Source organism: Triturus cristatus, chromosome 7, assembly GCF_964204655.1.
Source record: "Triturus cristatus chromosome 7, aTriCri1.1, whole genome shotgun sequence".
In the NCBI taxonomy this organism is placed as follows: domain Eukaryota; kingdom Metazoa; phylum Chordata; class Amphibia; order Caudata; family Salamandridae; genus Triturus; species Triturus cristatus.
In genome coordinates, this window is record NC_140590.1 from 145,400,666 (window position 1) to 145,426,203 (window position 25,538).

Genomic DNA, 25,538 nt, shown 5'->3' on the forward strand with positions numbered 1-25,538 from the left:
TAACACTTCAAACCAGGAAGTGTTAGCAGCCATCTTGTGCCTCGCATCGAGTGCAAATATAAAAGAAAGGTCCAGGGGGCAATTTAGTATACCAGAGCTTTGTCTGTGCGAGATACCGCTTTCACGCTGTGTCTCCCTACATCAGAAGGTAACGCACCCTTTTCCACCATCAACAGCATACCTCCAACAACATTATTGGGCCCGCAAGTCTTCCTCTGCGAACCACTTGTCCACTCACAGCTCTTCAGGTGCGAGTTCTCGGGCCCGCAGTTGTATCTGTGAAGCCAAGACTGGAAATATACCACAGGTCTCTCTCTGCAAGATACTCTCTTCACTCTTCCTCTCCCCACATCACTGTTCCGCAGCTATCCCTTTGCAAGCCGACGGCCCGCAACTTTCCCTATACCAGTCGGCCCGCAGCTGTTGCTCTGCTAGCTGGCCCGCCGGCTCACAAGTCACTGACAACAGATGCAATGGAGCCAACGATCATGCAGGTTGGACACCCAACACTGCTCCGACACCCCCCGCCAGCTGCCCCTAGTCTGCCGTCCTCCCTCACCCCCACCCTCCACAAATTGGGTAATGTTCTAAAAATTTTATTATGAAGATGCTTGTGAGGCTGGACAAGTAAGAATCTTAGTCAAGTATGGATTTACATATATAAAAATGTATTAAAACAAAACAACAACAAATAAAACTATGTACAGCCATGTTGTGTCATCGCTGGACCTTTTGTGAATCACAGCCTGCAAGACAAATAGAAAGATAAGATGGTGCATCATGGGTCCAGCAAAGGAGAAAGAGAGAAAGAGTGAGGGAGAAAGAGAGAATCAAAGAAAGAGTGAGAGAGAGAGGAAGACAAAGAAAGAGAGAATGAGAGAGAGCAAGAGAGAGAAAGAGTGAGATACAAGGAAGAGAAAAAGAGAGAAACAGTTTGAGAGAGAGGAAGAGAGAGAGAAAGAGTGAGAGAGAGGAAGACTGAGAGAGAGGAGAGAAAGAGTGAGAGAGAGGAAGACAGAAAGAGTGAGAGAGAGGAAGACAGGGAAAGAGAGAGAGAAAGAGAGAGAGAAGGAGTAAGATACAAGGAAAAGAAAGAGAGAAACAGTGTGAGAGAGGAAGAGAGAGAGAAAGTGTGAGTGAGAGGAAGAGAGAGAATGAAAGAATGAGAGAGATAGGAAGAGACATAGAAAGAGACAAAGAGTATGAGGGTGAGAAAGGAAGAGATAGAGAGTGAGAGAGAGTGAGAGAGAGAGAAAGAGTGTGAGTGACAGAAAGGAAGAGAGGGAGAGGGAGTGTTGACACTGTGGAAAAAATCCTCACAGCTCACCTTTCTGCCACCGGTGTGTCTCCATCCACTTGCCGGGATATAGGGCAGCCCTCAAACTTAGTCATCTGAAACATAGTATGGAATCAGTAATGGATGAGTACATACAAGAGCACAATTTGTGAATCACAGCCTGCAAGACAAAAAGAAAGATAAGATGGTGCGTCATGCGTCCAGCTAAGGAGAAAGAGAGAGAAAGAGTGAGAGAGAGGAAGAGAGAGAAAGAAAGAGTGAGAGAGAGAGGAAGACAGAGAAAGAGAAAAAGAGTGAGAGAGAGAAAGATAGAAAGAGTGAGATACAAGGAAGAGAGAAAGAGAGAAATAGTGTGAGAGTGAGGAAGAGAGAGAGAGAAAGAGTGAGAGAGAGGAAGAGAGAGAAAGAAATTTGAGACAGAGAGAGGAAGAGACAGAGAAATAGAGATAGAGAGTGAGAGAGAGAAAGGAAGAGATAGAGTGAGAGAGAGAGAGAAAGAGTGTGAGTGACAGAAAGGAAGAGATGGAGAGGGAGAGGGAGTGTTGACACTGTGGAGAAAATCCTCACAGCTCACCTTTCTGCCACCGGTGTGTCTCCAACCACGTGCCGGCATATAGGGCAGCACTCAAGCTTAATTATCTGAAACATAGTGTAGAATCAGTAATGGATGAGTACATACAACTGTGCATGCCTAAATCGCTGTCCCGCCTTTGTGTATCCAGGCTAGTGTACCCCATCCACTTCCACTGCCCAGAGGTGTCTACTCACTGCTGAACACCCAAGCTGCTGCACCCCATCCACTTCCACTGCTCAGAAGTGTATGACAGCCGCTGCGCACCCAGGCTGCTGCACCCCATACACTCCCACTGCCCAGAGGTGACTGCGTGCTGCTGTGTACCCAGGCTGCTGCACCCCATCCACTCCCACCGCCCAGACATATTTGCCCACCGCTGCATGCCCAGGCCTCACTGCTCACCTTTTCACTGAGAGGGCACCCTCCACATCATGCAGTCCCGCTCCGCAGGCCAACAGGTCTCACATTTGGTGCTGCGCCTTGATTTTGCCATGGCAGAGGACATACTAGTGCACCTATCATCATCGCAGGTTGCACACCCGCTCAGTCCTTGCATTGCCACTAACTCAGTGACCAGTGAGGCTACGCATGTGGCGGTAGGCCTCCCTGTTCAGTGGTTCAGGCCTACGTGAGGGGTCCACATGAGGGGTCCGGACCACCGGGACGGGCCATCACAGTGCATGCGGTGAGAGCAACTCTAAAATGGCATAGAGCACGTGTGCCAGGTCTTTTTTTATTGGTAGGCCCATGTGTCCTGTGATGCCTGTGCTGGATGGGTGTGGTGTGGGTGTATACCAGCCATTAGGGAGTGGTTTTGGCATACTGACAACTAGGCCTGTGACCAGCAGATCACTACAATGAAAATCTGGGCCATGTAGCGTTGTTTTCCTTCCCTGTAAGCGTAAGTAGAGTGGGCTGGCCTGGCGTTTGCCAGTCCTGCGTGAGGCTGTGAAGAACGACTCCGGATCTATGGGCGTGGCTCCATCATGAGCTGTATGAGGAATCAACTGATGCGGCACTGTTGTCAGATTTGGCTAGATCACACACAATTGGGCTATATTTTTCCCTGTAGTGCGGTAAAATTTTGGTTTGTGCTAGTTGCCAGATTATAAATATATATACAGCGCTCCAGCAAACTAGTGTGATAAAGCGCTTTATTAGACAAATATTTACTTGGCAACCTGCTGTAACATCAATTGCAATGCATTCACCACCTGCTTGATGATGTCCCTGCCCCACCTTCTTTAAAGTAGCAATATTGAGCTACTTTGGGCTACTTTTTGGGTGTCTTTGGGCTAGAGAATGCTTAAAAAATCTGGGATCACTGGCCATGTTGTAGTGTGGCCGTCACTCGGGTCGCAAGTGTCAATGTGTCACTCTGTGAGCCAAGTCCCACAAATTGGCTAACATGGAAGGTACGGGGAATCACTAACCCTACATTCATCCATAGTTCTACATAAGAAAGACGGTGGACATGACACATCTGTATGGATGTGAATGTTTATTGCACATTCAGTAGAGTATTGCAGCTGTAGCAATACTGGGTCATGCAAAGTCCAAAAATCTGATTTTTTTACATGGAGGGCAGCCAACTAGAGACAAGTTCGTTGTGGGAGTTAGGCTGTGCCAACATATGTACTTATACAATCACTCCACCAATCCCCATGCACTTATAAATTCACTATACACTCTCCTTGCAGTACTCTAATCATCCAGTCTCTACGTACGTACTTGTACAATGACCGAGAAAAAGTTACACAACCAAAGTTTTCTCCCACTATCAAAGGTAAGTCGGTTGCATATGCTGTCCAGAGCACAATGTAATGTGGTAGGGCCCAGGGGCAGCATGTTGCATACATAATGAACACATGGACACAGATAGATAGAGGAACTGGGTACGGGCACGTGCGCTCAACTCCTTTTTATTACCAGGGTCACATGTCCAGTGACGTCTCTGCTGGATACGTGTGGGGTGAGTGTAAGCCAGCCCTCTGGGAATGGTTGGTGCTGGCAACAAGTAGAACAGTAATCATTGGATCAGACACAGAAATTCAATCATAAAGGGTCAATGATTTGTGATGCACTAAGGTAGGGGCACCAGATGTGAAATAATACACAAAAGATTCTATTGTAAAGGGTCCATGACTTGTGGTACACTGAGGTAGGGGCAACAGATATGAGATTATACACAAAATATTGTATCATAAAGGGTCCATGAGTTGTGTTGCACTGAGATGTGGGCATTAGAAGCATTCAGCGTGTGCGCAGCCAGCGATGATGCGTGGTCCGGGCGGGCCGCACTGGGAGCAATGTCTCTTGCCTACTGGACTGCATCATGTGCAATTGTGACTCAATGTGAATTGTGAGCCCTGCTGTCCGCAATGTAGATGGAAGGCAGTAGTCAGAACAGACATCGAGGATTGCTTTTTGTCACTTCCTCTTGACAAACTTCGAGGACATAGAGTACAATTCTGTCTGCAATTAATAAATCATGTCTCAATGTAAATTGTGAGCTCTGCTGACTGCAGTGTAGGTAACAAAAGATGAAATATGTATGGAATACATTGTCAAAATGTGTAGGTTTTGGGGACGTTATAGTTAGTTGCCTACTGGACTCTGAAATTCATGAATCAAGACTGAATTGGAACTGTGAGCTCTGCTGGCCGCAGTGTGGGCTGCCATTCAGTGTTCCTTTGGACTTGCAAGATGAATTTTGTGATTGTAGTAAAGCTATAATTGATATCAAAAAAGTTCTTGAAGCAAGGATACTAAAAGGATATTATTTAGGTTTCGAAGATGTTGTAGTTAGTTGCCGACTGGACTCTGTAATTAATGAATAAACACTCAATTTTAATTGTGAGCCATGCTGACCGCAGTGTAGGCCAGAGACAGCAGTCAGCAAGGGCCCACAGCCACGTGGCGTTGACTTTAGCTGCACAGATTGGGAGCATTTGGTTTTCTTAACCGATTATAGTGTCTTACATAATTTGCATCGGTACTAATCTTGAATTGTGAGCCCTTCTGACCACAGTGTTCGCCAGAGGCAGTGGTCAGGAAGGACCCACAGCCACGTGGTGTTGACTTGAGCTGTATAGAGTTAGTGGTAGGTGTGGCTCTCAGCGTGTGCGCAACCAGCGATGATGCGTGGTGTGGTCGGGCCGCACTGGGAGCAATGTCTCTTGCCTACTGGACTGCGTCATCTGCAATCGCCACTCCATCTGAATTGTGAGCCCTGCTGTCCGCAGTATAGTTCGAAGGCAGTAGTCTGTACACACATAAGTCTGTGGTGCTTTACCACTGTGTTCGCAGGGGGCCTGTGTCGAGGAGGCCGGCAGATATGGCAGCAGCTACGTGTCAGGGTGAGGGCCGCTGCTCTGGCAGATGTGTTGGCTTTCACACAAGTGAACCACTCCCGGAGTCCCGGCCTATCTATTCACACTTCTACACTGGAGTGGCGTATGTTGGACCAGCCCACTGCACTTCCACTTACAGGGGACGACGATACAGGTACATGACCGAGATCTTTCCCACTGCCTGAGGTAACGTGGTTGCGTCCACTATCCACAACACTACAAGCACCAGCAGTATATGTACACATGGAGAGGTTTGTGCTCTGCATAGTGAGGTCTGTCCAGCACATCACCGCTACACTTGGTATTGTGGGCATTATTATTGGTGGGTGACTTGCGTCCTTCACACATGTTTGGTTGCCACATCTTGCAACATTCAGCTATTGTGTAGCTGAGGGGCCATGCTGTTTTCTGAAGGTCCACTGTCCTGTTGGGCGCTGCCTCAGTGGTAGTGGGGGAGGGTGGTCCGGGGGGAGGTCCTGGGGGTGGTGGCAGTGGGTTTTGTAGCCTTCTTGGCTGTCGGAGGTGCATGATCAGTAACTCTATGACATGTGTTGGTCTTCAGATATGATTCTGGACTGGGCTCCCTTTCACACTGTAGGTAGTCGTCCTACTTTACACCAGTAAAAGGCAGATGGTGCATTCCTACTGCTCACACAGCTTATCACCTGTTTTTGGATCGCACCGCAGATTTGCCTGCTCATTGAAAATATCGTGAAGTGGTGTTTTGGTGTTATTTTTGTACAGGAACGCCTATTCTGCATATTATTTGCGTTAGTTGTTGCTCTCATTTGTGGCATTTTTTTTTGCGGAAGCTACTGCTGGAAAACTGGCAATATTGCCTGTTTTCACAAGGTTGAAAATGGAATGATCATTTTAAATCACTGAAAAAAACATAGTTTTAATGAACATTATAATTAGAAATTAGCATTTTAAAAAACCTGAAAAAAACATAGGTTTCAGGGACGTTATAGATACAAATTAGCATTTAAAAAACCTTTGAAATTCAGTGAAAAAACCATAGGTTTCAGGGACGTTATAGTTAGTTGCACATTTCACTCGTAAAAAAACAAAGAAATTCGGCCGTTATAGTTAATAGAGCCAACTATAACTCGCGCCTCCGCAATGCACTGCTGATGACATCACATATTATATTACTCATGACATGGTCAGTGACATCACTGATGACATCTCAAATGACATCTCAAATGACATCACTGATGATGTCATCCACGTGATAATTTGATGCACCTCTTCCCAACCTGATTTAACCTTTCATATAAGCCTGAGCAAAGCGCTACGCTCGCGTAGTTTGCGAAGTTTGCGCTACTTCGCACTATGCGAATTGCACGTAGCACAGTGCAAACACGCGTAGCGTAGCGTTGCGTAGTGCAGCGTCATTTTTTGCTTGCTCGCGGTCCTCAACGTCAAGTTGGCGACCGCGAGCAAGCAAAATGACATCCCGGCAAGACTTTTTCCTCATTCGCGATCAGCAACATCAAGTTGGCGATCGTGAGCGTGGAAAATAAACCTCCAGGCGAGATTCTCAACGCGGGGAAGTCAGGTTTCTCATTGTGAGTGGTCGCGTATGCTCGCGCCTGCTCGCGATGAGAAACTATCAGTAATAATCTTCTCGAGCGGCAGAAAACTACAGCTCGCACTGTGCAAGATGCCGTTTTCACTGATTGCACAGTGCGGACAGGGTACTATGCAGTTCGCGAAGTGCTGCGCGTAGCTCGCGTAGTGCGAAGTGCACTTTGCGTAGCTACGCGTAGCGCTACTTCGCGAACTACGCCCAGGGTTACTTTCATACACCCACTCTAAAATACTGACTACCATTTTCTAAACCATAGACACATCAATAGCAGTTACTATATACCCACTGACTACTTTCTAGTTATCCACACACATTCATTCATTCACCCATACAGTAACTCATACATGAAGTCACTCATCAATATAGCACTAGTATATGTACTCATACACCTATACAAACACTCATACACCGTCACTCATCCATAGAGTTATTGACACACGTAGCTAGTCATGTAAAGAATCTATAACACTGCCGTTTACTCACCTATACAGTTATACATTCAGCATCTAACCTATTCATACAAATAGTAACATATACTGACTCTCTTATACAATCACTGACACAAGCGCACACTCATTTATACAGCCACTCTCACAATTACTCGCTATCACACTGAGTCATTTATATACTCCAACACTCACATATACTGCCTTTCACATATGTAGTTACTCACACATATACCAGTGAGATATACATTCACTCTCCAACACAGTGATACACACACACAAAATCACCAAAACAGCTATTTCCACATGCACAATTGAACCTATACACCTAGTAAATTAGCCACTCACACATGTTGGCAGAAAGTTACACACGCCCACCCACCTATACTCACAAACACTGAGCCACCTATAGTAATACTTATGCTATCAATAAAGAAGCCATATAGATAGTCATGTACCTAATCATCAACCCATGCAGCAGCTTATACAACAACTGAGAGACTGATACAGACATTCACACAGTTAAGTCACTAACCCATGCATTCAGTAAGAGACATTTAATCACTAACTTATACAGTCAGTCACACACCTATTAAATCCTCCACCCAGACACTTATACACCAACTCATTCTTCAATACACCTTGGCATTAACATATACATATATAAAATATATTTAAAGTTTTCAAAAACACACATTCACTGGATGATGTAATCAGTGATGTCATTTGAGATGTCATCAGTGATGTCATCAGTGATGTCACTGACCATGTCATGAGTGATGTAATATGTGACGTCATCAGCAGTGCATTGTGGGGGCGCGAGTTATAGTTAGCTCTACTAACTATAACAGCCGAAGTTCTATGGTTTTGTACAAGTGAAATGTGCAACTAAATATAACGTCCCTGAAACCCATGTTTTTTTCAGTGAAAACATATATATATATTTTTTTTATATAATTACAATTATTAGTTTAATTGTTTTAAAGTTTATATATATATATATATATTTATTATTATATATGATTGTTTAACTTTTTAAAATTAAGTTTATTTGTTATAGTTGTTAAAATGTATGTTAAATCTAATTAATTTTTTGTAAACTAATGTTATTTTTTAATATTTATTAATTTGTTTTATATATATATACATAAAAAACTATATTTTGTACAATATTTATGACCAAAATGTTTTTCTTGATATGTTTGTACTTATCATTATAAGTATAGGATGTAGATATTTTTGACATCAATATTTTGGTCTAAATATTTCTGTATGGGAATATTTTGTGTGTCAATATTTTGTCAGTGTACCCTCCTATTTTCAATGTTTCTAAAACAGAGGCAGTTGAAGTGTTGACCAAAAGTTTGACATTTGTAACTAGTTAAAGAGTTAATCGATTTGACCTCCAAGCTTTGATAAATTGGGCCGGATTTGAAATGTTTGAGAAAACTGTCTTCAATTATATTCAGAAGGTTCTGCGATATATCCCTAAACTTGAACAGAAACTGCCATTTGAAGAACACCGTGCCCTTATAAAATTAAAGCAGAATGGTCAAGTCACTATGTGACAATGTAGGCAGCACAGTACCACTAGGCATTGATAAAGAAAAGATGACAACCATGTTGTCTGTCGAAGAACAACAGAAAATTGGGGGGAGACCACCTGAAGAAAGTTAAACATCAGATTAACAGGATAAGTACGCAAACTGCTGAAGATGGAGTCATTTGCAGACAGGTATGTGCATTCCTGAATGGAAATAAATCCAAAATCCTGGTTATCTATGGAGTGCCTAAAACTCAGAAAAATGCAAAAGATCCCCTCTACGTTTGATAGTGTCTACTATTGGTGGCATCATGGAACCTCTTTCTAAACACACAGACACTTTTTTGAAACCTCTTGTGACTACATTTGCATCATATGTGAAGGATACATGTCACATGATTTTGAAAGTGGAAGGTATGCAATTCACCAACATAGAGAATAGTTGGTCATCATGATGGATATTGATGCACTCTATACAAATATACCCAAATGAGAGGCAATCTTGGCTGTTAGCACTATACTGACACAGACATTCTGGAGAGTGTGGTGGCCTTAATCCTCCAATGTCTAGAAATAGTCCTGGGATAGATCCAGTTGAATTTGATGGAGAACTTTATAAGCAAACAAAGAGAGCTGCATTTGCCCCCAGTGTGGCCAATATTTGTAAGGGCCTATTTGAAGAGAAACATATTTATAATGAAATGGTCTTGTTTTTTAAAAACATCAAACTTTTTTCGCGATTTATCGACAACTTTTTTTTATTTGGGAGGGAGAGGACCAACAACTTAATGAGTTTCTCACATGAATCAATATATGTGTTATCAATTTAAAATTGCCCCCCCTAAGGTCAGTAGGACAAGTGTTGAGTTCTTATACATTTGGATACAACATCAAGAGGATAAATTAGGGGCATCTTTATAGACTAAACCAACAGCTGAAAATACCTTACTACATATTCAAAGTTTCCATCCTTGTTGTCAAAAACAGCATATTGCTTTTAGTTAATTTCTCTTCAAATTCGATGGAATTGTTCTACTATACAGTATATACCACATTTGTGTCCACCTTTTATCTACCTCCGGGCTAAACTGGTGTTACTCTTTTGCATTTAACATCCAGACTGCTTATTGTCAACTTCCCATTCTTCTTTCTGTTTGATTTATGAAATTGTTAGTCACTTTTTGAATATCCTTAATTCGATCATAGATATTTTGTACAATCCAAGTTAATTCTTGCCTCCCCTTGTGTCCACACTATCAAAAGTCAGAGAGGTTGGTGCACGATTCTCTTTGGGTAGGCATTTTTAATTAAGTTATTGAATTATGATTCCAGTTGGAACAATTGAGATTTTCAGGACTTTTCAAAACAGTGATTTCATCATAGCGGGTGTCTCTTACACTAGGTCAAGATGCAATCCCTGCCATGCTCTTGTCTACTTTTTTGTTTATTTTTTCTGGTACTACAGGTCGGTACTATCTCTATCATGAGCATTCCAACATGGCGCCCACTAAATTATACAGCCTAGGACATGGTTCCAGTCTTTATTTCCATCATACCTATTTGAACACTGGTCTGGGTGCATTCTGCAACTTAAATGTGTAGGTTGACCACACAGACCATGGAGTTGTGACTGCTGCACACTGGTATGTACCAAACCTGGAGCCTCTTTTATTAATCTTTCATTTATCTGTTTATGGTGCTTGCTGCCTCACCATGCAAAAAGAACAATTTATGGACACAATGCTGAACAATGTCATACATTCACCCAAGTACAGAGATCTGGGCCTAAATCCATTGTTTTTTGCTCCCCATGCCACTTCAGTTTAGACCCAGCCATATACAAATCAGTCTTGACTCTGTTCCCCATGGAAACAGTCTAGCCCGAACTGCCAAGCCAGGTCCTCCCTGGACTGGAAACAAGCATCCTAGGACTGGTTTTGTGGTTTCACCCCTAATCAGCCAGGCTAGCTTGACACCAGTGGCATGGAGAGCACGGGACCCACGTCTGGGCATGCCGGTCCCACTCGGGGTGACAAATTCAAAAAGAACAATTGACGGAAAGAATACTGAACAATGTCATACATTCACCCCAATTCAGAGATCTGGGCCTAAATCCATCATTTTTTTGCTCCCCATGCCATTACAGTTTTGACACAGCCATATACAAATCAGTCTTCACCAGGTTCCGTATGGGATCAGTCCAGCCCGATGTGCCAAGTCATGTCTTCCCTGGACTGGAAACAAGCCTCGCCATGGCCGCACTTTCTGGATTTTTTTTTTTACTTATAGGAAGAGCGATGGTGGTATAAATTACACTTCCCTTATGTTTATCATGAGATGTGTGTTGGATTCATTCTCTCTCTCCTGTGGTAAATAGTATACGGTTTCCCATCGACATGGCTGGTATTCTATGCAAATATTATATTCATACATCCTTGGCTAACCATTAACCTTGCCAGGTTTCCACCACTTTACTGCTCAGACCACGCATTCTTGTTCCCTACCATGGTTATTTATTATCTGTGTCCGATTTCTACCCAATGACCTGGCCTCTTTCACATGGTGTTTTATCATGGGATTAGTAGTATATACTGGAGTTGGGGACTTCACTTTGCTAGGCCCTCTGCCCCCAGTCAAATTTGTGCTTTGTTTTTTTCAGTGAATGTAATTTTAGTTTTCTTTTTGCTAGGTGATTTACATAGAACATTGATGGTCCCATATGTTGTAGGCATTACATTATGTCTGGTTGCTTTTGGATGAGGTGAGCAGTTTGATGGGATTTATCCTTTGGATTTTTGCTTTTTTCATCCCATCCTTGTTCAGTTTTGACAATTCTATCTCTTTTTATGTTGCTACAATTGTGTCCTGATGAAGACCCTGTTGAAAAACTCTAGGTGTCAAAACGTCAACAGTTTTGTCTCAGTCAAAAAAAAATTGACGATTAGACTTTGAGAGACCCATTTAATTTTATTTTTGCTTGGGGGTTTGCTTTGCAAATTGTTGTACTACTTTGTTTATGCGCACTGTGCATTCTTTTGCACATTTTCACTTATTTTCACCTTCACTGCGCCATCACACATAGCACCTTTTCACCGATTGGAATCATCACCTTATTGATTCAATTTATGAAATCATTGAATTGAAGAATTCCTAAATATTTTGCTGTGACAGCAGGGTCTTTGAATTGTATATCACTGTGTATTTTTAAACTGTTATCTGAGTGACTTTTTTTGCAAAATATGTTAAGGTATGAAGGCCATATATATGTTTCCTTTGGAATACTAGATGTCCCTTCTCTTCATTTGACACCCCAGAGGCATGGCAGGAAAAATGAACAATCCCACCTCTGTGGTCACTTCATACTAGTTCTGGGAGCAGTTCCTCTCCACTGGGATTAGTGCTTGACTGACCAGGTGGACAAAAGAGGGCCTTTCCCAATTGTCAGCTAACGTTTGCCTGTGACAGGATAGGCCTCTTTGAAATTAATAAAGTTCCTAGGCACAGCCCAGATGGTCCTCCTCCCAAGCAGAATAGAACACCTCCACATACCCAAGGCTTTTGTCTCAGCTCTGGGAGCAATTGGACATCTAATCAAAAGGGCTATTCAGCTCAAAGGTGAAAGTTGGAAGTTGAAGCAAATGGGCTTCGACAGGTAAAAGGTAACTTTCTAAAAACACCTTTTCAAAATATTTAGTAATAAATAAATTGGGACTGTGATACATACTTGAAAACGTTCAATAATTAACTGTTTCCTAGGTAAAGATAATATTATTAATGTTAATATTGTATCCCAATACTTTGCTATAGAACAGTTAAACCTACTACAGTGAAAATAGCTTTTAGGGATTTGTCACTGTAAAGGCATTTATAACATAAAACGTTCACATGTCCTACTTTTAAGGAGTGTTTAGGTCTTTCAAAAGGGGAGTATTTTGTGAAGTCGAATTTGCAGTTGTGTGCACTGTCACTATCTTTATCATCTATCTCTGTTTTCATTTGTCGACTCCTCTCAATCGACTTTTCTCATTTTTACAGTCTTTTTAGCTCTGTTTTCCCTTCCTGCGGGGTGATTGTGGGATGTGCCCCAGTCTGCCCATACTGGGGTAAAGAGGAAGGCAGAAAAGTCCACTAGACACCAGGGCGGTAAATACGTATATTAAAAATGGGATGGTGGCATCCCTTCCTGTATTGGGCTAAGCCTCCCACCCACAATGCTCCAAAAGACGTTTCTCCACCTGGGCACAACAGCGTGAATACTGCAGCCATCCCCATGGCAAAAAGTTATGTGAATTCCTTTAGGCATATATTTGACATACGGTTAGCATGGAAGGGGTTAATCCCCCATGCGCCCCCCTTTACTGGTGGCAGAAACACTGTTTGTTACATGACCCTAGACTCTCCTGTGTGTCAGTTATTCAGTAATATAGTGGTATATTAAGTTTCCTTGCATGCCAGCCAAGCACAGGCCCTCACGTCTCAGCTACCACATTACCAAAATGAGAAAATTTGAAAGGAAAAATGTTGATTATTTTCTTCTTGTGTTGGACATTTCAAGTTGTGAGCTCCGTGCAATTCGTAAAGAGTGTTTGCCCCACGGTCTGGAATACTGCCAACATCTAGCAGCCCCTCTTAATTTATACAAGTTTTGGTCTATCATGGTGTTGCATAATAATATATGACATTGGGGGATATTCTCAAGAACGTGTGATAGCCATTGCAAAATTAGCTTTCGCAACTGCTCATATCGCAGTCTATTGCGGGAAAATAACTCTGTGTTAACGTGGTATTCCCAAGCCGGTGGCACCATGCGATAGTCCCATGACAACGCGTCAAATGACCGCGCTAAAATCAACGCGACTCCGCAAAAATGCAAAACACCAACGCAAAAAAAGTTGCGATGCTCCAAATCGCGATACAAAAATCAGCGACAACCAGCGACAGGCCTGCAAGTCCCATGCGGCACGCGGGAAAATGCACTACAAAAGCAAAAAAAAACCACACCCATACCAAATCAAACTGCGTAGCACCATGGATGCACCCAGACCGAGTACAGTGGACAACCTGAACCCCACAAGCACCACGGAGGTCTAGCCAGGAATCCCAGGGTTGGGGAAGGGCAAGGAGAAGAGGAAGAGGAAGACAGAGTTCAGTCCGCAGGAAGACCGAATCATCGTCACGGAGGTGCTCCAACACTACCAACAACTGTTCGTCACCTCCACTGCGTCATTGGCAGCACAAACGGAAATATGGCAGTCCATCGTCACCAACGTGAATACAGTTGGAGTATCGAGGAGGTCAGGTGAGAAGGTCAAGAGGCGCTGGCATGAAGTGCACAGCCAAACCAAGGAGAAACTCGCTGCCAACAGGAAGGCAGCAAAGGCGACTGGAGGTGGGAGTCCTGCACCACAGTAGGAGCTGGATGAGCTGAAGGAAATGGTGGCCACAGTCATCAGTGTGGAGACGGTGGCAGGAGTTGGGGGTCTAGACACAGCTCGATATGACCTGACCCAACAACAACAGGGTGAGTAACGACCAGGGACTGGGGGATGGAGGAAGATGGCCACAATGGCACACATGTACAATAATGAGCAGCACACTGCACACCCACAATGAGTGTGGAACATGTCCCTGATACACTTGGCACACTGCAGCACACATAGAAACACAAAGAAGCCCCCATCCACAATGTGCACAAATGGGCCCCCCTCCATATCACCAATGCCACACCCTACCCATGCACATGTGCTGAATGCAGAAAAGCAGTGACTCTGTGAGCCACACAGAAAGTGCAAGTGACACTGCATGACAGATAGCATGGCTGCCGTCACAATACATGACATGGTGCATGAGACGACTCGACTTTGAGGTGGCTGAGTGTGGACCACACCTGTAAAGGAGCAGGTCACACTCTGACACATCCACATGCACCGGCAAGCCATGACATCAAAAACATATCTGCAGACAAACAATGCACAAGAGTACAAAAAACGTCCAAGAGCACAAATGACCCAAGTCGCAAACATCCCATTACCCAAAAAGCACACATATCAAAGGCACACCGACTCAAAGAGACAAGGGGCCGCCAAATCAGAGCTGCAGGGGAGACTCGCCAACAATGCAGCACACACACATAGCAATCACAGTACATCGACATTGACGACAATGTCGTACAAAGTGCAACCCTTACACCACAGGACAAGGACACAACTGGTGCCGTTCATGCGTAGTAACTGACCAGTCACATCTGGCATTGCATGACACTGTGAGATGATAATGTACGAGTACAATCTCACATCCCTCATGTAGTCAAAATGTCCACTGTCTCCCATCAAATAGCCAGCTTCACCAAAACAGCCAAAATGTACACTGTCATGCATTCTGAATGTAAACATCTCCTATGCGTGAAGATACATGGAACACACTGTTAACCTGCATCTCCCTGTTACATTGCAGAGGGACAATCAACACCTCTTGCAGAGCAGACCACACATCTCTACAGTGATGATAAAGAGGACACCCTGGACATTTGCCCAGACACCCTCCAACGGCTCGTGGACAACCTCCGCACACAACCCCCAGTAGCAGGTCAGCCCAGCTGCATCGCTGTAACCCCACACCCTGCACAGACCACACAGCAGTAAGCACACACCACCCTGGCTGGCTCACAGGACCCCTATGACCAACACATGGAATTCCAATGCCGTGTTTTAGGGTGCCAAGAGAAGATGGCTTATCAGCTGCGGGTGAGGTTCGACCTCATGGTAGCCAAACTCGATGCCATACGTGGGTTTCTGAGTCCCATCAGGGACCACTTACTAACAGCCACCCACTGTCCACACCATGCTCACCAACAATACTTGGCTGACCTCACTGGGGCCTTTACTCGGATAAAAGAACTGTCTAGTCAGACAGGCTTCAGCGATGACAGCACATAGTTGGCACAGATGCAGAGGACAATGGAGACCATGGAGCCGATGCAGGCTGGACGTAGGTCTGCCACGGCTGAACACCAGCGATATGTAGCTGGGATCTTCCATGCCTTGCAGATCCTCATCTTGCCATTGCTGCCACAGAGCCTGTCCCAGATAACTGCTGCTGGAACTTCGACACACACATCTCCGCCCCTTGATGTGTCATTGGCACACAGTGATGCAGCCCTATCATCTTCGCACCCTGATGTGTCAGTGCCCCACGATGATGCAGCCATAACACCACCACACACACCGGACACAGAAGACGTCTCAGAGGAGTAAGATGTGGAGGGTAATGACTGTGTGAGGAAGAAGGCAGTAGCATCAGTACCCACCACATGGCCTACACCTGTCTGGTTCAGACCTATGCATCATGCCCTGGAACAACACCTCCCACTGTCCCCCGGAACATTCAGCGACATTCACCTGGACAACAACATGGCCTGCCACATCTGCTCTGGTACCAATGACACACCAATCCACTGCGGACTGAACTCTTCCTCTTCAGATTAACCTTTCATTCCCCCAAGGACTCTGGTTGGCCCACCACTGGGCAACCACGTTATGTGGGCTTGAACTGGCCATGTACCCCTTCAGCTCCCACACTCCCCAGAATGTGAATAAAACATTCCAAATCATACAGATGTGTCATGTCTATGTTCACTCACGTATACAAGTATGGATGAATGTAGGGACATTGATTGCACAACAAGGCACACCCTGGTAAATGTCATAAATGCGCATGTTTGAGCCTTGCCCACATGACCAATTAGATGACTGTGAAGGTGTGAATTAGCTGTGGCCTCATTGCACATGAACAACAATCTTGCAACCCCCCAACGTAGCCCCATGCCCATGTGTTATATAGGGCTGTGTGTAGAAACGTCAAAATCAGTCGCACGCCTGAAGTGGTGTCCCACATCACATGTGGCTACAGAACATCTCTTTGCATGACCTACTCACACACATCAGTGTGGACACAGTATGTTTTTATGGATCACATTGATCCACATGGCAAGTAGTTTGACCCATACTCACATTGCTAAAGACACATAAGAGCACAGGTCTACCAGCAACTATTTTACACAAGGGGAGTGTGAGAGAAGCAGCACAGTTGCAATCTCCCAGGTACTGTACTATCACTAAAGGCAACTGTTGTTTTCTGTTCTCCCAAATGGGATATACAGATTTTCAAAACGTAGTTTTACGGGGAAATCCCTGAACAAATGATGTCCTAGTACATAACCACTCAGGTGGTGGAATATCCAAAGATATTGGAGAAGACGCCTCACTCACTAATAGTGACATGCTTCATCATTGGCGTCTTTCAACACCCAGGTAAGATGGTACTACCTGGGCGGACTCAACCACAGCTGTTGTGGGAGTTCTTATATAAGGTAATGACTGGTTATGCAGGGAACCAGATGGGTGTTATAATGAGAATACCTACAGGTATATCTCAACTCTATACTTTATTCCTAGGGTACCTGTGGTATAAGATAAAATCGTGGAATCAATGGAGTTCTTTTAAATTTAAATTATTCAAATATACCCTCTTTAAATTTCAACATGTTTTGGCCCTCAATTAAAGCCCTTCCTGGTCTGGGGCCTTCTTCAGGGCTAAGATGTCTACTCTTCGGTGTCCCTGCCTTATGTTTAGCAATTTATTCATGCAACACAGGAACAAGGCCTATTGCAATCACCTATAATCTTATATCTTCCAGTAGATTTTCTAAAAGACAAAAGAAACAGGAATATTTGAAAAGATAGATATTTATTTGGGGATCTCGTATAAGTAACTTGTACATATATTATTTACACCATGACTTATTCAATGTATTTAGTCAGAGGGATTTTGGTGATTAATGTCTATGGACTATCAACTCACCAGTGCTACTACCTTGAAATTAATATATTGCCCATTTGTGCTCTCTATAGTTGTGCTAAAAACTGTTAAAATTGATGATGTAAATCATTCTACTGAGTCTGTTGCACGGTTTGACCGTCAAATCGTCCTGTGTATAAATAAAGTGGGGAACATGCTTGGTGAACATGCTATGTGACGGTACAGTTTCACGTGACAGGGGTTGTACATGTGCCCGGGATTGCCTGCCATTGCGTTTGTTGGTCTCGTACAGCCGGCACTCCTCAGACCGGTGGCAGTTCTGTGGATGATATGCCACAGCTCTGAGTTATGAGTCCTCTGTGTGTTCAAACTTTGGACGTATGGGTTGTTTTTATCAATGTGTCTGGGGCATCCCATGCAGGTGTAGCTCAAGCAGGGACAAGTGTGTGTGGGGTGTGGGCACGTTGGTCTTTCATTAGCACAGTTCGTGGTGTGGGAGTCATCAGAGTCTGGTATCGTATCTCACTCAGGAGGTGCCGGGTGCATTGAAGACCAAGGTCGGAGGTTCGGATGTCCTTCCGCCTTGTGTATTGAGACAAAGGAGCTTTCATGCCTAATTTTAGTCTGACTACTGCTTGCATTTCTGGAATGTGATGTGGCCTTCATGCGAAATTGATGCCAGGCCTTAGATTTAGGGGGCACCAATTGCGAATCACATGCAACAGTTGGCATGTATGGGCCAAGGGCCAGATTGTCCTTATGCTCCTTGTTCTGTCTCTCTCCCTCTCTTTCTCTCTCTCTCTCTCTCTCTCTCTCTCTATCTCTCTCTCTGTCCTTTGATGAGTGCCTGACACACCTTCTTCTCTTGGATATTGTCTTACAGGCTGTCACTTACAGATTGTCCAGGGATGACCCACCAATGCTCTTCCAAATAGTTGTTTGGAGACAAATTTGATTGTGATATTTTCTTTGGACTTTCAATAGTGAATGATTGATTCTGCCTTTTCTGTACTCACTGTTAGCTGTTGTGATTCTGCGGCATCAGGCGAATTATTTTGTTCATGGCTTTGTGATGTTGATGTGCAATCTCTTGGTCTGGGGGAAGTGGACGGTGCCCGGGGTAGGGCCCCGGAGGGGGTGGAGGGTGGTTTGGGGGTGGGTGGCAGTGGGTGTTGTGGCCCTCTTGGGGCTCCGAGCTGCATGATGAGTAGCTCCATGGCATCTGTTGTTCTTCAGGTGTGTTTTTTTTGCTGGGCTCCCTTTTACGGTCCACCAGTTAGAGCAGGTGCTAGTATCCTGCTGCTAACACGCTTTGTCGCCTGTTTTGTGATCTTATCACAGATCTGGCTGGTCAATGAGAATGTTGCGGAGTGGTATTGTTGCTGCTTTTTTCTCGGGAACGCCTACTCTGCATCTTATTAGCGATAGTTGCCGGGGTCATCCGTGGCGATGCCTTTTGCGGCTGCTATCGCAGGTAAACTGGTGTTATTGGCTCTTAGCACCAGCTTGTGAATGGGGCGATGAATTTATCACGACTTTGGTTGAGATAAAGTGCCAATAACTCAGCAATAGATCCTTGAGAATATGTCCCTTTGAGTAGTCTTGAATGGTGAGATGCAGTGTGAAGTTATATAGCGAGGCCTAATGTGACGTTGAGGGTATTTTGTGACGCAGTATGGCACTGTCTGTTGTCATTAGCGGTGGAATGGTCTTTTGAGATGTTGGACAACAGATTTGTTATAGGGGTATTCCTTTGTTGTGGCATATGTTGTATTGTGTGGTGCGTGACATGCTGTTGTGTGGTATTGAAAATTGTGATATGTCATTTTTTTAGACACATTGTAGCATGGTATTCGAAGGTGTAGTTTTTAGTGACCTAATAAGGTAAGCAAACTCCTCACAGTTACTAGTATTACCAGGTGCATAATTACCAAGTGCCCTAGTAAAGTCTGCACACGGTAATGCCCCTTCCTTTTCTGGTGACAAATTTCACCGGCTGAGAAAAGGTGCAATTTGTGAATTGAAAGTTGCCCATCATTTGGGAAAATATGGTGTGACTGAACCGGTAGTACTAAAACTCTCATGTTATTTCCATTCAATATCTAACTCACAAACACTAGCATATGAGGGGGCAACAGATCCTGACATTGGAAACACTGGGTATGGTATTTACTAATCCATTTTAGTAGGCATCCTGCAACAAGGCCCTTACTGGTGGTGCCTGTTGCTTTGAGTACGGGGGAAAGAAAATTGATAGCGGAATAAGTTGTTTCTTAGCACATTATTGGCTGTTCCTTGTTTAGGTTGTGTGAAGTATATGACTGGAAATTTCAAAATTGGTTTAGGAAAGGCTTGGCCATTTGGTGACTTGTCCATCCATCCTTTCCCACGTGGTTGCTCCCTTGTTTTGGACTGAAAGCTGATGCCAATAGTGAGCATTCTACTGTACCTGTGTGCGGGTGTTGTAGTGTAATATAGTGAGATAACCACAGCTACCTTCTCTCCTTTTCCTTTTGCAGTGCTTCTTTGCCAGCCGGTCCTCATGCAGTGGTCATTCTCTGTGCCACGTAAGATCAGGGCCCTCGAGGGGTCCTGCGTGGTGATCCCCTGCACGTTCACCGGTTCAATTGTGAGATCGGACAGACCTGTGGAATTCACCTGGCGCCTGTGGAGGAGAACCACGTACCCTGAGGTTTACAACAACAAGTGTCAAACGAACGTGTTACCTCACTATGAAGGACGCGCTCTTCTCGTGGGTGATTTGGAAGATCACAACTGCACCCTACAGATAAACAGCATCACTGGACGAGATGCTGATGAATATTACCCTATGATTGAATGGAAGTACAGCCCCAGCGTTTCAGTCGACGTTTCAGGTCAGTGCGCTGCAGCAGGCCATATTGAAGAGTAAAATGTTTTAAACAGAAAATCTGCATTACTGTTTGACTAGTGCGCGGATCCTCAGTCTGAATCACAAAGAGGCCTAGATTTACAGAAATACACAGAAGCAGAGCAAAGACACTATGGGGTAGATTTACAAACCCCTTGCGCCGCTGGTGCATCATGTTGCGTGACGCACCGTTGGCGCAGCCTGCTGAGTGATATTTACAAAAGTACAAACAACAGGGGTATACCCAATTGACCCTTTATAAACCTGGGTAAATTACGTAATATCATACAATACAGTATTGGTCTAAAGGAAATGATACTCAGAATACATTTTTTGAGTTGAGCACGTTTAATTACTCTCTCTTAGGTTATTACTCTAAAAAGGTTCTATCAAATTATTTTCACATACTACATAGAAAATGACATCTGCTCATGAAGAGGAACATGTATACACAAAAGAAATGTACATACACAATAACAGGACATAAATCAAAACATACAATAGGACATCAATACTAACCCTAAAACAAATTGATTTCTACTAGTGTCCTCCTTACGATTTATGGAGGGACCACTAGGAGGTAGTCTAGATAATACACTTAAGGTCTCTTAACTGATATAGACCATCCTAGTGTACCATCAAACAAAATCAACGCGATATTATATTTCCACGACTCCTCCTTTTGAAGTGTCTACGCGACCGCGTTTCGGCCTTACTCCTTCTTCGGCCTCCTCAGGACAGGGTTAATCACATAACTGCAAACATACTATAAAAGGATGATAAAATAATGATGGTGTTACTACTGCCCTCCATAGCGCAAGGGTAAGGTGGTGGGGGATGGCGGCTGCCCAGGGAGTCATATATTCTCTATCTGAATTCTGGAGGCCTCGTAGTCCCCTTTCTATGCCTGCCTCTTTTTTGAGCCATGGCATGCCGGTTAAGAATTGACCGGTATAGAGACGCGCTTACCTCCTCTGTTTGCATCCGGACGGTGGGCGGACTACGGAGTTTTGAAATAGTGAACAGATCTGTGTTGAAGTCAAGTAAGTAGACAGTCTATCTAATACGGATATATTTCGAGCGCGTGCACGCGAGCAGTATGGAGAGATAGCTAGATAGATATATTATAATATTTGTTGGCTTGATTTAGGTGAGTGTGGCGTTTAGATCCAGCGGAGGAAAGGAACATTGATAGCGACTTTTGTGCTGTGGACCGCCAGTGAGCCATCATTCGAGTTAGGGAGGTAAGCCCTTTTGAGCTTTGAATCCTGCGAGCGGGTCACGTTCGACTTTCTATTTCATAAGAAATGTTAATGTTATATCGTTTTAGGTACACCTCTTCTGTTAGAACCCTGTTAATATTGAATTACCGCCTTATTTGCAAATTGCGGCGGTGGGATTTCCTTATTTGAAGTGAGTATGAGTTAGCCTTGTCGTTCTCGCATGCGTTTTCTTGGCATTTTTTGATACACTAGGGCATGTGTGAGTCAATGGTAGCAACTGGTGAATAGGGTTAGTGCTCTTGTCTGTTTCCCTTATGCCACTCGAGGTTTGTATCCAGATTGATCATTTAGGCATTGGTGCCATAAGTTCTTTTGGTGTATGGATTTCACTCTGTGTAGTTTTGCTTTCTTTGCACGTGCTTTACATTAGATACTGTTTGCGGGTGTTTGAGTGCTTTAAATGCACTGCAGAATGGATGACTCCCTGGGCAGCCGCCATCCCCCACCACCTTACCCTTGCGCTATGGAGGGCAGTAGTAACGTCATCATTATTTTATCATCCTTTTATAGTATGTTTGCAGTTATGTGATTAACCCTATCCTGAGGAGGCCGAAGAAGGAGTAAGGCCGAAACGCGGTCGCGTAGACACTGCAAAAGGAGGAGTCGTGGAAATATAATATCGCGTTGATTTTGTTTGATGGTACACTAGGATGGTCTATATCAGTTAAGAGACCTTAAGTGTATTATCTAGACTACCTCCTAGTGGTCCCTCCATAAATCGTAAGGAGGACACTAGTAGAAATCAATTTGTTTTAGGGTTAGTATTGATGTCCTATTGTATGTTTTGATTTATGTCCTGTTATTGTGTATGTACATTTCTTTTGTGTATACATGTTCCTCTTCATGAGCTGATGTCATTTTCTATGTAGTATGTGAAAATAATTTGATAGAATCTTTTTAGAGTAATAACCTAAGAGAGAGTAATTAAACGTGCTCAACTCAAAAAATGTATTCTGAGTATCATTTCCTTTAGACCAATACTGTATTGTATGATATTTACAAGCACAGGTAAAGTCACCCTGCTTGACTTAACCTGTGCTTGTAAATATCGCCCCTGTTCATGCAACACTTTGCTTGTTAGGGGCGTGACATGGGTGCTGCTATGGGTGTTCCTACGCAACGCCCATGTCCATTGATGCATTTCCAGATTTACGAGAAATCGTAAATCTGAAAATGCGTCAGAATGCTACACCACCCTAGGGGTGGCGTAGCGAGGTGCAAAGAGGAGAAATGTTTTCATTTCTCCCTGTGTTTTCCTCTTTCAATGCGTGCTGAATTCTACTGCACACATTGGAAGAGGAAATCACCTCAATTGATTGTTTTTGTGCAGGAAGGTGCCCCTTCCTTCACAAAAACAATCTCCCCACAACGCAGTCATCCATGCACCATGGTGCAAGGGTGCCTGCGCCAGCGCATGGAAGCAGTTTGTGCGCCAGCGCAGGGCCGCACATAGATGTGACATATTGTTGTAACTATGCCACATCCCTGTGCTTCGAAACTAATGCAGCTCGGTGCAGCAAAATGATTTGCTGCACCGCGCTGCGTTAGTTTCTTGTAGATCTGCCCCTATGTGTCCTGGTGCAAGCAAGGAAAATAGCCCTCATCCGCTACTTGGATAGAATAAACAAGGCCGTATTGGGGTTCACCCTGCGGTATCTAGGCCCCGGTGCCATAAGACCTTCTGCACCACAGATAGCTACGACACTGCTCATAACCATCCTTTTATGAATACCTGGTAGGTGTAAAGGAAACTTACAACCTTCTGGTTGAAGTCCACACGCAGCTTTTACCCCCTTGCCTGCTGCCTTCCAGTAGGTGCAGCGCCATAACACATGTAACCAGCTTCAGTAAGGACTGCTAGTAAAGACAGCATGAGAACAAACCAAGAGCCCAGGACAAGGTTATGGTGTGTGATAAACTAGATGTGACTGCAAGTCAAACTGGCAATCGTGCGCTCAGTCTATTTGACTACCAGCCACAACTGTACAATTTCAAAAGCACACATTACAATAGGTACTTTGCAAGTGAACGGGTGATGTTGGTACTGAATCAGAACAAATATATGGAGCACATTTACAAAGAAATGACGCCGCGCTGCAAGCATTGGAGCAGTCCAGCCTCAGTTAAACAAGCATTTGCAATGCAATAGGTCTTGCTTTTACGAGAGTTTGAGCTATTGGCATTGTAAATGACAATGCCTTTTATTTATGTGATATTCAAACAAATATAAGGAGCTTTCATTTACAATGCTACTAGCTTAAACTCTTGCAAATGCGAGACCCATTGCATTGCAAATGCGTTCAGGGCCTGTGCTATAAATTGTTTTTAAAAGTGTTAGGAGAGTGCGTGTCAGCTATTGGAGAAAATAGTGCTCAGAGGCTGTAATTAAAGCCTAACAAGTATAAACACAAGTAACATGGGGTGTCGCCTTGGACGGTTAGAAAACGCTACAAGGTGGTACTAAGAAGGGACTACCAAGCCTATTGACAAATGAACAGCAACAGTTTACAGTGGACAATGGCACAAGCAAATGAAAAATATGGGCGGAGCTTCAACACCCTACCTGAATACAGCATGCCTCGCAGAGCAGCACATGCGCTGCCCAGGCTCGACCTAAAAACAAAATCCATACACATGGCCACCCACTCAGCTTGTACTCAGCCAGTTCTGCCACCTTTCTCAGGCATTCATTAGAAGACTTCTCTCTATCTGTGAACTTGACCAACAAAGTGTGCCAGACCCTTGTTACACCCTCATCCAGCGAGAGAGACACACTTGAGGCCCAAACATAACTTAACCACAGTACAATCACTAAGACATCCAGCACACACACACCAGAGAAGAAGGACATAACTTGTAAGTGCCTTGCCCTATAAGAAAATTCTGCATTTAAACTGATATAGTGAAAAGGCAGCATACTACAAAGGTGAAACAAAGCAACCATTGAAGTATACTAGAAGAAAAACAACCCTGGAAAAAGGGTGGTCTCTGGTTGCCTGGTGTGTGTGTGCTTTTCAATAACCTTGCTCATCCCCAAACACTTTCAACTAAATTCAGAATGCTTGAGTATAACTAAAGCATTTGCAATGCATTTGGTCTCGCCTTTGAAACCTTATATGCATTTTGCTATGCAGCACATTGGCCTGGGTGCTGAAACATCTACTGTTCTCTAACATGGAGGGAAACCAAGCACCAAACTGTGAAACATGCCAGGTATGGGAACACATGGAGAGAAATACTGCCTATCAGCGGAAAATTGGATTGTCCAAAGCTCTGTTTTTAATATAAAATCAACCCTCTTCTGTGGTCATATCACTAAAAACAGAAGATTTGAAAACAATAATATTGTCTACTGGTGTATGGCCTAGAATCTAGGGCATGCTAAAGTGATTCTGGTATTTTCCAGCTGGTCGATTTCTATCAAGAAAGTTAAATAGAGGCAATTGTCAGAAGAAAAAAAAAGAAATGAATAGAAAAAAGTCCCTAAGAAAAGGCTGAAGTAAACAAGTCCTGTGGCTGATCTCCAAATCCCATAAAGTACATACAACAGATCTTCCAGACAGCGCAAGCGCTGTCTAGGCTCAACCTAAAAACTCAGGGATTAGGGTGACTAGTTTTTGAGGAGCAAAAACCGGGACATTTCAGACATTAAGGTAGGACTAAAGTGTTTTTTATTATTTTGATGTCTGATATGTCCTGGTTTTTGCGTAGTCATGTAAATGCATGTGTGTTTGTGTATGT

The 25,538-nt window shown here is 43.9% G+C and overlaps 1 protein-coding gene across 1 annotated transcript in view; it reads left to right on the forward strand.

Annotated features, from left to right (window-relative positions):
- Window positions 1–25,538, forward strand: part of LOC146809063 (B-cell receptor CD22-like) — a 476,425-nt gene that overhangs the window by 18,577 nt on the left and 432,310 nt on the right. Inside the window, exon 2 of the mRNA XM_085614823.1 lies at window positions 20,144–20,500. Within this exon, the coding sequence (XP_085470949.1) occupies window positions 20,144–20,500 (357 nt within the window). The remainder of the gene's footprint in view (window positions 1–20,143; window positions 20,501–25,538) is intronic.